The sequence below is a fragment of the Nipponia nippon genome, unplaced genomic scaffold, assembly GCF_047370975.1.
Source record: "Nipponia nippon isolate SJK-2023a ecotype South Korea unplaced genomic scaffold, ASM4737097v1 scaffold_22, whole genome shotgun sequence".
Lineage (NCBI taxonomy): Eukaryota > Metazoa > Chordata > Aves > Pelecaniformes > Threskiornithidae > Nipponia > Nipponia nippon.
In genome coordinates, this window is record NW_028262339.1 from 619,916 (window position 1) to 632,929 (window position 13,014).

At 40.3% G+C, this 13,014-nt stretch overlaps 1 protein-coding gene across 1 annotated transcript in view; it reads right to left on the reverse strand.

Moving 5' to 3' along the window:
• Positions 1-13,014, reverse strand: part of DYM (dymeclin) — a 260,986-nt gene that overhangs the window by 68,268 nt on the left and 179,704 nt on the right. Inside the window, 1 exon segment of the mRNA XM_087760268.1 lies at positions 9,754-9,856. Within this exon segment, the coding sequence (XP_087616394.1) occupies positions 9,754-9,856 (103 nt within the window).

Below are 13,014 nucleotides of genomic sequence, written 5' to 3' on the forward strand. Positions count from 1 at the left end.
ATTTACACCAATGCACACAGCATGGGCAATAAACAGGAGGAGCTGGAAGCCATTGCGCGGCAGGAAAACTATGATGTGGTCACCATCACGGAAACATGGTGGGATGACTCACACAACTGGAGTGCTGCAATGGATGGCTACAAGCTCTTCAGAAGGGACAGGCAAGGAAAGAGAGGCGGTGGGGTAGCCTTGTACGTTAAAGAGTGTTTTGACTGTCTAGAACTCAATGACAGTAAGATAAGGTTGAGTGCTTATGGGTAAAGATTGGGGGAAGGCTAATAAGGCAGATATCCTGGTGGGAGTCTGTTATAGACCACCCAACCAGGATGAAGAAACAGATGAAGCATTCTACAAGTGGTTGGCTGAAGTCTCACAATCCCTAGCCCTTGTTCTCGTGGGAGACTTCAACTTACCAGATCTCTGCTGGAAATACAGCAGCAGCAGAGAGGAAACAGTCTGGGAGGTTCCTGGAGTGTGTGGAAGATAACTTCCTGACGCAGCTGGTGAGGGAGCCAACTAGGGAAGGTGCCCTGCTGGACCTCTTGTTTGTGAACAGAGAAGGCCTGGTGGGCGATGTGGTGGTCGGAGGCTGTCTTGGGCTCAGTGACCATGACACGATAGAGTTTTCAGTTCTTGGAGAAGTAAGGAGGGGGGTCAGCAGAACCACTACCCTGGACTTTAGAAGGGCAGACTTTGGCCTGTTCAGGAGTCTGGTTGACAGAGTCCCTTGGGAGGCAGTCCTGAAGGGCAAAGGAGTCCAGGAAGGCTGGATGTTATTCAAGAAGGAAGTCTTAAAGGCACGGGAGCAGGCCGTCCCTATGTGCCGGAAGTCGAGCAGGCGGGGGAGAAGACCGGCCTGGCTGAACAGAGAGCTTTGGCTAGAACTCAAAAAGGAGAGCTTAACCGCCTTTGGAAGAAGGGGCAGGTGACTCAGGAGGACTACAAGGATGTTGTGAGGTTATGCAGGGAGAAGATTAGAAAGGCAAAGGCCCAGCTGGAACTTAAACTGGCCACCGCTGTTAAAGATAACAAAAAATGTTTTTATAAATATATCAGCGACAAAAGGAGGGCCAGGGAGAATCTCCCTCCTTTGTTGGATGCGGAGGGAAACTTTGCCACGAAGGATGAGGAGAAGGCTGAGGTACTTAATGCCTTCTTTGCCTCAGTCTTTAACAGTCAGATTGGTCATCCTCAGGGTTTTCAGGCCCCTGAGCTGGGAGATGGAGATAGGATGCAGAATGAAGCCCCAGTTATCGAAGAGGTAACAGTCACCGACCTGCTCCTCCACCTGGATGTTCACAAGTCCATGGGGCCAGACGGGATCCACCCGAGGATACTGAGGGAGCTGGCAGAGGAGCTCGCCAAGCCACTCTCCATCATTTATCAGCAGTCCTGGTCAACCGGGGAGGTCCCAGATGACTGGAAGCTAGCAAACGTGACGCCCCTCTACAAGAAGGGTCGGAAGGAGGATCCAGGGAACTACAGGCCTGTCAGCCTGACCTTGGTGCTAGGGAAAGTCATGGAACAGATCATCTTGCATGCCATTATACGGCACGTGTGGGACAACCTGGGGATCGGGCTCAGCCAGCGTGGGTTTATGAAAGGGAGGTCCTGCTTCACTAACCTGGCCTCCTCCTATGACAAGGTGACCCACTTAGTGGATGAGGGGAAGGCTGTGGATGTTGTCTACCTGGACTTTAGTAAGGCCTTTGACACTGTCTCCCACAGCATTCTCCTGGAGAAGATGGCTGCTCACGGCTTGGATAAGGGCACTCTGCGCTGGGTTAAAAACTGGCTGGACAGCCGAGCCCAGAGAGTGGTGGTTAACGGAGTCAAATCCAGTTGGCAGCCAGTCACGAGTGGTGTTTCCCAGGGCTCAGTGTTGGGGCTGGTCTTGTTCAATATCAGCATTGATGATCTGGATGAGGGGATTGAGTGCACCCTCAGGAAGTTTGCAGATGACACCAAGTTGGGTGGAAGTGTCGATCTGCTAGAGGGTAGGAAGGCCCTACAGAGGGACCTGGACAGGCTGGATCGATGGGCCGGGGCCAACTGCATGAGGTTCAACAAGGCTAAGTGCCGGGTCCTGCCCTTGGGTCACAACAACCCCATGCAACGCTACAGGCTAGGGGAGGAGTGGCTGGAGAGCTGCCTGGTGGAAAAGGACCTGCGGGTGTTGGTTGACAGCCGCCTGAACATGAGCCAGCAGTATGCTCAGGTGGCCAAGAAGGCCAATGGCATCCTGGCTTGTATTATATTGGTTTACCACATACTATCTTCAGTAAACAACATCCTAAAAAAATTTTTCTTGTATAATCATATTTTAAGTATATTACAGTAGACAACAAAAGGATCTAAAAACTCACACACAAAAATGTTTTTTAGACTATTAACAAGGCATGGCTAATACAATCAAAAAATCTTACTGAGTTACTTAGTGACATAAAAAAATGGAAGAAAATATAGACAAAAAGAGTATTTAAGAGATCTAGGCAGTGTTTTTGGTGAAAACTAGGTGGCTTCTGAGTTTTGAAGAAACATTATGACAAAATAAACTACCTTAGCTTTTTTTTCCCCCTTGGTATTTGTCAAATATGGACATATCTCAGGAGTCTTGATTTAATTTGGTAAAAATTTCCCATTCTGCCAATGGTGTATTCAATTCTACAGCTAAACAACTTGTACACATTTTGTATGTTCAGTGCAGTTACCACTAAGCAGTATTTTTACAGACTACCAGCTAAGCAACATTAATTGCATCATACTAACTCTATTATGGCTGACCAGTTTATTTGGAAGTGGGTTTAATTTCATTTCTGCATCATTACTAAAGTCATCAGATGATCGCAGGGAAGACTTCCTATTTCTTCACGATAGCACGCATTTATAGGAAAACACTTATGTCTGGTGGCAGAGTTCTGCATTAAACCAGTTCTTTAGATAATTAAAAAAATTAGATAGAGCTGCAGCATATCTAATGTAATACTAGATATGTAAGCAGAGAACATATTATAGGACCCCAGAACATCACAGCATTTATTTACAGTTCAAATATTGTTCACCTCGATAGTGAATGAAATACTTGTTTGCTACATGCTGGATAGGCTAACAACATTAACTTTTTTACATGTCATCCTTTGTAAAAATATGTCTGCATCACAAGATCCCATAACCTTACCTGAAATACCTAATTATTACATGAAAAAAATCTGGCTAGTGCCATGAAAGGGACAGAACAAGATTTATATGACAATGTAATGGTAGACAAATATCATGGACAAAAAGATTTTAGTCTATAGCTGTTAATATTATGGATTTCTAGAATATTCATTTTGCTTTAGTTGTTTAGCAAGGCCATGACTAAACTGCATATACTGAAAATAAGGCTGACTTCGGTCTTTTAGATCTATAGTACTATCATCTTTCATCCATTGTAAAGTAACTGAATCCAGAAAATTTATAGATTTTAGATTTGTTTCATTATGTTTAAAAGACAGCTAATACTGCAGTTCATAGACCTTATTTTACCTACTCTTTAGCAATCCCAAATTTCTAAGATAAATATGGAGTCCTTACTTATAAAAGGCAATTTCTTCCTAGGGAGTAAATGAAATAGGGGAACCTTTTAACATCTACCCATGTACAGGAGGTAGATTAGGTTGGTTCTCTGTTGGAGAAACTAAAATGAAGGACTAGTTATAAAGTATTTGCAGCTTTGAATATAATCAACTGTAATAACAAGATACAAGTTACAAAAAAATTCTTTTTGTTGAAACCACTTTTGTAATACTGCTTTTTAATAACCCTCATAATGGCCGAATTAGAACGACCCCAACTGAAGTCATTGATCCCACATAAAACAAACATTGCTTTTCCTTCTTAGCTTTGTTTTACAAGCTACATTATTTCCAGATGATGCTTGAGGAGTTTCAAGAATTAGATGCTTAAATAGACAGCTGCTTTCTATTTACCATATAAATCAAGGATAAATCAAAGAAAAATCTAAATATTGGACTTCATTTAGCCCATTATGGAGCGCAAACTGAGAAGGAAAAGAAAAAAGAAATATCGAAATCTCATCACCCAAATGCAAAGTTTAATTCTCATTATTAAGACGAGAGAAAAACCTCATTGACATTCACAGAATTCCAAGCCTCCGTGTCATACCAGCTCCGCACAGCAGGTAGATTTAACTGGATTGGTAAGGAGCCAGGAAAAGAGTCAGCTCTGATTGGGAACTCTCATAGTACCACCAGGCTTTGCTACTGCAGACTCGACACACACACAGAGCTCACTGCATTTATGTTCTTTACGTTGTTCCCTTTGGATTGCCAGGATGCATTTATTTCTACACCTTAACTAACACAGAAACAGCAGATTTTGGACAGGGGCTTAAAGCATGGCTCTCCATATATTCATAGGAATACATTTGTAAATATGGAAACTCTAACACTACACTACATTCTTTCTCTCACTGACAAAATTCCTCCACCACTGAAGTGCCGGTGAAGTGACAGTCCTATATATGAAATAATTGAAGATATCAGCACTAAGTGGGATTATTTTTAGAATTTTTCCTAACACGTTTAAGCTTCATCTGGATAGAACAATGCATTTTTTTCTAGCTAAAATTTAGAAGGTAAAAAAAAAAAAGTTAAACAAGTGAATTTTAGAATTTTTCCTATGTGGCTAGTAATCCTCTCACCTACACTATTTTCTGTTAATATTATTCCATTAAAGCAACCAAAGGCTGTTGGTAAAATCCCCACGGATGGTAGAGAGAAGAACTCCCAGCAGACAGTAGCATGGGGTGCTCAGAACCATGACACCTACCCTGGGTGTTGAGCGATCCTCAAAATGTCCTCCAAGGAGTTTTCATTTAACTACTAAGCCTTCATGCCCACCACCAGTAAACAAGAGTTTGGGCTCCCACTGCCATAAAATCCCTCATCCCTGTGTTGCATTAGACGATGTTGAAATAAATTTAGAAACCAAATCAAAAGCTATGTATCCAAATACAGACTCAAGTGATGATACATGCCAAACTATTTGAATCTAAAACTATTCCTACATTTGATTTTTATTTTCCTCAATTTGTGCATTAAGCAAATTTTTTTTCTTACATCAACAAGAGAATTCTGAACCTTTGACATAAGCTTGCCAGAATTCAAAATTTACTGTCTTCTTCGCCATCCCCTCCCTTCTTCGAAACAGTTGAGGAGAATCTCTTGTTACCAGCTGTAGTTTAACAAGCATGGAAGTGCTCAAAAATCATACACAGTACTATGAAATCCTTAAAAAGTAACTGTTTGGGTAGATGGTAGTTCCAACAACAGGTCTGATGTGCTACTTTCCAAGGGAAGTTAGCATGCCTCCAGTTATGCTGTTAAGTATCTATGATTTAACAAATTACATTAAGCTGTAATAAAATTACAGAGAAAATAATTGATATGTTTACTTAAGTAATTTGTCTTGATTTGAACTGAAATAAGCAAAATTCTCAATTATTTTATTATCAGTTTTCTTGTTTGTTAAAAATTTTGGAAAATGTGCTTTCACTGAATACAAGAAAGCAATAAAAAAACCTAACTGGATTTTTCCCATTTCTTCAAGCCTGGAGATACTTGTGGACAAGGACAACTTGACTGAAGTGTGGTATTTCAAAACAAGTTGTTGTGGCTATAAAAATAATGCTTAATAATAAAGCTTATTAAACAACTAGTAAATGAAGTAGCATGAGAATTGGTCTAACCAAGGATCCTATCTGTGAGGCGATGGTTTGCTGACAGGGGGTTTTTCTCTCCTCCCCGCTGGCTTCTCCATCCTGCTCCTGAATCCCACCATATTGACTGAAGTTTATCAGGAAAGGATCAGGAAACTGGTTCAACCTTAATAAACAAAACAACTTGCTCTTTTCTTTTTTAAAGCCCAGAAAATCTCACCAAGAACAATATAAAAGCCAACCGAGTCAGTTCCTTATTTTAGTTCACAGCAAAATACCTGCAACTTTGTTGGTACACCAGAGACCTGATGGTAGTCCACAGCAGATAGCCACAAAAGAAGCATTAGAAACATAGTAAAGGAGGATCCCAGTATATTCTTACCAGCATCAATAATCAGCAGCCTGGGGACTGTGAATTAGGTAAAAAACTTATTTGTTTACAGTAATGAAAACAAAGTAGAGTAGAAACAGTACTACTGCTTGAGCACTCAGAAGTTAAGAGATGCCCATCTCTTAATCTCCATTTGCTCCCATTGTGTGTATGTGTTACAGCATGGGCATATTGTGCCATAGCACCTCTCCATCATATGATGTTCACAACAGACGGGGCTCAATTCAAGATCACTGATGCTGCCTTTTTCCTTCCATATCCCTCCTGGCCCTAAGAAGGAACATAGAGTATTTACCATAATTTGTTTTTTGAAGTCTAGTACTCACAAATGAGTAGAAAGGCTCAAGACAAGACCATAAGCAACACTTAAAATAATTTTATGGACGTTTTAACCCTTGTGACCTAGGTACCGTGCAAATTCACTTTTGAATTACAGAACTCAGTAACGAAAAAGTAATTTATAAATGAAAAGTGAATTAAAAATAATGAGAAATGCATTTTAAAAACACATATTTGGTCTAAATGAAACCTGCGAAGAGAATAGCTTACTCAGAAATCCTCTAGACATAAACCTGGGCAGAGCAGCCAATCTCAGAATCATCCCTTTCTTTCGCTCCATGCTGGGATACAGTGGTAGAACAGGCTTCAGGACTTCAGACACTTAAATTATCTCAGTTCCCAGATTCTTCACTCTTCTTACAGACAACACAAACATGGGCTTTCAGAAGCAGAGTATGCTGAAGTAAATGAAATCTGGCCTCAACTTTTATTTAGTCAACTGCCTATGGCTCAGATTGAGCTGGAACATGAGCAATTTGGAGAAAAAAAAAAAAGTCAGGCATAAAAGTATACATTCTTCTTTCAAAATACAAGCAATGAACTTCAGTGATTTTACTCTGCCCTACAGCAATCGTTCCAACTGCTGTCCTTCTCCCCTCCCTCCCTATGTCACACCAACAATAAACGGGAAGAAATTCAGTGAAGTATCTAAGTCTCTGGGCTGCACTCCAGAGTGCTTCCCTGGCACTGCTCCATAAACTGCATTTCTCAGCTGTCTCCATCTGTAAGGGGATAACTATGTACAGCGAGCACCTTGCGTCGTTCCTTAGCTGCAGTATATAGTTTGCACCCAGTAAGTTAAAAAGAAGTCCAAAATCTATAAAATAGTTTTCAAGCACCAAATTCATACACACACTGAAATATATACATATATATACACCCACATATATGTAAATATATGCCTATGTGTGTGTGCACATATATATTTATTTATATGTGCCCTTTTACAAACATATGCGTGTATCATGCTGTTTTCTTTCCTCTGAACAGTGGGGATGGTAATTTGTCTAGGGAAGAAAATACAAGGGTCTCTTTTCATAAATCATGAAATGGTTTGGGCTGGAAGGGACCTTTAAAGGTCACCTACTCCAATCCCCCTGCAATGTGCAGGGACATCTTCAACTAAATATCAATATCCTCCTTCTGACAACAGGCCACATACAACTGCAGTCCCTGGATTAGGGATACAGAATCATAGAATCGTTAAGGTTGGAAAAGACCCTTAAGATCACCAAGTTCAACCGTTAACCTAGCACTGCCAAGTCCACCACTAAACCATGTCCCTAAGCACCATGTCTACAAGTCTTTTAAATACCTCCAGGGATGGGGACTCAACCACTTCCCTGGGCAGCCTGTTCCAGTGCCTGACTACCCTTTCAGCAAAGAAATTTTTCCTAATATCCAATCTAAACCTCTCCTGACACAACTTGAGGCCATTTCCTCTAGTCCTATCGCTTGTTACTTGGCAGAAGGGACTGACTCCCATATAAGTTAGTGTTAAAAATTTCAGCCCTATTCTCTAGGCATCTGAAGATGCTTGACAGTTATTTAACCAAGACCCCAAAATGTCTCGGAGGTTAGTTTCAAAATACACAGCCTTTGGCAGCAATTCCAGCTTATGAAGCCCTTGTGCCCATAAACCCTGTCCCAAGCACTCACTCCAACATCTCTGGGTTGTGATACTGCATGTTATGCAGAACTACCTCATGATATGATACATGCTATGATATGGCATGATATATCTCGGGTATGAAAAGCCATCACCTCCACCACAGCAGCCTCCCTTTGCCCTGGAAGTCAACTGAAGCACCACAGCTCTCCAGGACAACTCAATGAAGAGCCACAAGACCACGGGAGGAATATGAACATGTAGCAGTGTAATTGCTTAAGCTGGAACTGGGCATGACACTGGGGTTAATCACCTCTGAGAAATACAGTCCCAAAAGCATTATCAATTGCATCACTCAGAAATGCTCAATGCACCCAAAATACTGCAGTCCTCACAACTGTGGAAGCCCCTACACCATGAGTCCCTATTGCTCGAGAAGCAAACCCATGGGAAAGGGCCATCAAATCCTCTCCAAGGTGTCTGACGTCTTGGGGGCTTTCAGTTGTTTATGCCCATGCAGATCAAAGAGCTTTATCCAGCTTTTGTATCACCTTACCAGGCAAACAGAAGTGGGATCCCCTGGTCTTTAACCACAAACTAACTTGAGGGGATTTTTGCTGAAATGTTTCAAGTTCCCAAAATTAAAGGTCAAGATAGCAACTTCTGGGAAAGAAATAAAGAGCCCTAAAACCACGGGTGTCGTAAGGAGCTTCACATGAATTAGGGCATGGTAAGGCAGCAGGAATACACAGGAAAAACCTGCAAGTGATTCATTTGCTCTGTAAACCCACGTCTCTCTGAATAACAAAATGCCTCTAGTTTGTATGGTACGTGTCAGCAACAATAACTAAAAGATGCAGGTTAAGAAACCTGGTTAGTTAAATTAAATTTAAGGCGTTAAACTATTAGATCAAATTATCTTTTTAGATACTTTTATACTTAATGTTAGGGTAATACGATTGTAAAGTCTCAGACAGGCATGTCCTGGAACATGTATTAACACTGAAAATAAAACAGTTGTTACATTTGCATCTTCAAAAATCCAGAGCAACTGATAAATCAACTTTTTTTTTACACGGTATGGCAGTGAGAGTTCAAATGAGTACAAACCAAAGATACTTCAGTAGTACAAAGATATTATTCAAGTCCTTGGAAAATGTCTCCTTCTTGTACCGAAAACTAGAGATTTTCCAACAAGCCATGCAATTAAGTTACAAAATTGTTGCCTATTTGTGGGTATTGGCTCAGTAAACTGAAGAGGACTGTATGGATCCATGTGTTCAGAACATACCAATTTGCCCGTGACTGCAGTACTCCCCCAAAGGCTCATTGGGAATTGTTTCAATCGTTTGTAGGCATTTTAACATACTGTGGATGCCAAAGCCCTGTTCTTAAAAATAACGTTTTTAACTGTATGATTTAAATATCCTGAAATACAAATGGCTTGAGAATTGCAAGTTGACAGGGTACAGTAAGTCTCTTAGCTATGAATAGTTGCGGTTTTGTTTTGCCATTCGTGAGTGTAATATTTTTTTTTAAAGACGTTTCAGACATGACATCATTTATACAGGTTCCTGTATTTTGGTGTTGGTGGTTGCTTAGCTGTCACACATTTTGATAAATCTTTGCAGATTTAGGGATGTACCACTTCTATTTTGAAGCACCTACTAAAACATTAAGTTCAATACTCACATAATCAGGAAGTGGAGAGTCATTTGAACCGAGGGAACCTCTTAAGGACTGCGTGGCTTGCTCCAGCACTTTGTTGTGTTTTTTAGACAACAAAGAAAATAAACTGGAAGGGGAAAAAAAAGGAAAATAAATATTAAAATAACTTCACAATAATGTCCTGAAATAGTTAGACTATCCAGTCAGAAGAGATGTTTTATTATATACACAAACTTGAATAAAGAGATTTTTAGAATGCACTGCACAATAGTTATAGAATTGATTTATTTACTTATTTATTTAACATCTGGGCTAAGCAACAGCAGAATTTCAATTAGAAATATTCTATACAATAAACGATGTGAAGAACATCATATGTTCATGGTTAAATTCTTAAAAGTCAAACTGTAACAGAAGGAATGGTATACATCCAATTTTAGTTCATAACCAGTATGTGTTCGCTAAAATGCAATTTTTAAGTGCAGCACCTCATGCAATATATTGCAATATATCCTTAAGCATCTTATGTATTATTAATTTCAATAACCTATTTGCTTATTACAGGAAAAATCCAAGTATAGACAGAAACTTTGGGTATTTGGAGGCCGAGTTTTTGCATTTTACTAGTATATGTTCTTTTCAAATTTACTTTAGCTTAAGTCAAGGAATAAAGCATTACCTTAGCTTTATAAATAATCTGTGAAATCAGAGGTCCATATACATACAGAGAAATAAACATTTTTTTCATGCATTTTGAAAAAAAGCATGGCAATGACACTCAGAGGATGGTATAATCTGATATATAAGGAGAATATAACTTGACTGCAAAGGTGGAAGGAGAGATGAGAAGTAAGCAGAAGCAGTGGACAAAGGCCACCAGCTAGTGCTCAGCACCTTCAAGGAGTCAAGATACTTCTGTAAAGCCGCTGGATACCTCAAACATGGCTTTCAATTCACAGGTAACCTGCTTTCCCTCCTCCTCATATTGGTATAGGTCACATGTTTTAAGGATTTCTGTATTTAAAAACATTCTTCTGGATTCTTTTTGGAGCATTACAGGACTCCTGTCAGGCTTTCCTAGGATGACTGTGTTGGTCTTTAGAGGGTAAAAAGGCTGCCTTGACAAATAAGCACTAACAAAATTCATTAATGCCTGAGCATGTTGCTCTTGGAGTCGGTGACACTTGGGACAAGGAGCAGTGGCAGACTTCTTGTACACCAGATCATTTCGAAAATATTAAAACTAGTTTAGTAATTAAAAAATTAAGTGGCAAAATACTACCTCAGTGTTATATTCTAGATAGGCTCTATTTCTTGGAACTGGAGGGCAGCTTCAGTGCTCGGAGGCATGTGCTTGGAAAGCTTTTCCGCCTCAAGAAATGACACATTTGCAGAAGTCATCTTAATTTTTTTACTTAAAATATATCATTGATATTGTATGCTTCACTGACAGTAGGAGTAGATTCCTGAGTATCAGCGCTTATCCCCCTGTTGCTAGTCAAGAGCCTCAGGAAAAGGCTTCTCCAACACTTCTCACCACCACAAGGAATTAGTTACGCTTCTCAAGCCCATATCTTACCTCTTGAGAGTCAACTCAATAAATTCCACCATTTCCCAACACCTCTTCAGTCAGACATTTCTTAGAACAGATTAACCGCTTCCTTTTAAGGACAACCTTCGCCACACTGAAGGCATCTAATTAACCCGTGTGAGAGCCCCTGGGTAGGCTGTACCATCCTCAAGGTTCAGCCAGAGTCTGCCAGCACGAGGAACGGGCTCGAGACGGCACGGCTGAAACCAGGGTCGGTACCGCAGCTGCCTGAATCCTGGTCCCACCAGGACATTATTGCTGTGGTGGTGATAATCGCAACTGGACTGATACGGCAAGAACATCGGACGAGATTACAAAACCTCTGTGGCGGTTACAAGGGTTGAGAACATTTGGTGTTTTCAGGATAACACAATATATTTGATGTCATGAAAACTGGAATCTTATTTTTTCCTTCATGCTATCCAACAGAGCCTCGACAAGACATGTCATTCCTGGGACCAAATGCCAACCTCCTACTAATTCACAGCTATTAGTCAAAACTGCTAGAACATTCCCTGTTGAAAAGGGAAGAAGCAACACAGAAATAAGATATAAGTAGGCTTTCCATCTTTTTCCCGCTCTCATAATCTGCTATTGTATTCACAGACTGAAATTTTTGCTCAAATCAAAGTCTGGATTTGCAAACTGGTCCTTGGTCTGAAATAGCAGCGCTACTTTTTGAATCATTGGTATTTTTGAAGGCTCAGATTTCAGAGAGACTGTCATCAGCACCATCTAGTGCTGCAGAGACAGAATAATCGGTTAAAACCAACCTGGTGATGCTTATGGGGGGGGTGCAGCAAGAAATCTGGTGTCTGTCTGCTTCAGAAGATACAGATAATTTCACAAAAAGGAAGAATTTGGAATAAAAAGGATTTCCAACTAGTAGATTCTTCTCCAAAATACATAAAGCATTTTGGCTATAAAGGAAATTTAAATATAAACAAAGAATTGGGATCAGGATTTCAAAAAGTGCATTTATTCAATACATGTGAAGAGGAAAATGCACATACATTGGTATTCCACATGGAACTGGAATAGCAAAGAGCAAATTTCTTTTCTCTGGCAGAAATGTAGAGAATCGGGAAAAAGGCGGAGAAAGGAAAAGGATGGAAGACTATTTCTTTATATCCTACATTTGCTTCCTTAAATATTTCCCTTTTTTTTTAAGTTAAGTGTAATGTAACTAAACTAGAGTGCTTGTTTATGGCATAAGAAAGCCCTTGGTGCCTGATTTCTATTTCGAAAGCAGCAGCAAGGGGGTAAGCTCTATTATACGTTGTCTTTGGCACCAGGGCTTCCCCTTGCAAAGTTTTGCTTTCCTGCCACAGCTCATCACCTTCACACCTGTGCTGAGACGCTTCTTTGTGGGACCACTGCCCAGAACACCAATATTCAGGTTTAAAAAAACTCAACACAATTCTCTTCTTCATAAATTGGTTATCCTTCTCAAAGAATCATCCCTTAGAGGAGCATGAGGGCAGGGACACATAAGCAGGAATTTTTCATACTAAGAATAAAAACATATAGAACTGCACCCAGAGTAAACTCAAAGAGCTCCACAGAAGCACTACAACTAAACAGAAAAAATTAAGGCCAGATACTATGATTAACTGATGAATTTGGAGCTCTGAAGGAAGTAGCATTGCCTCCTGAAATGGTGTAAAACTTCACCACCAAGTAATTCACTTCTT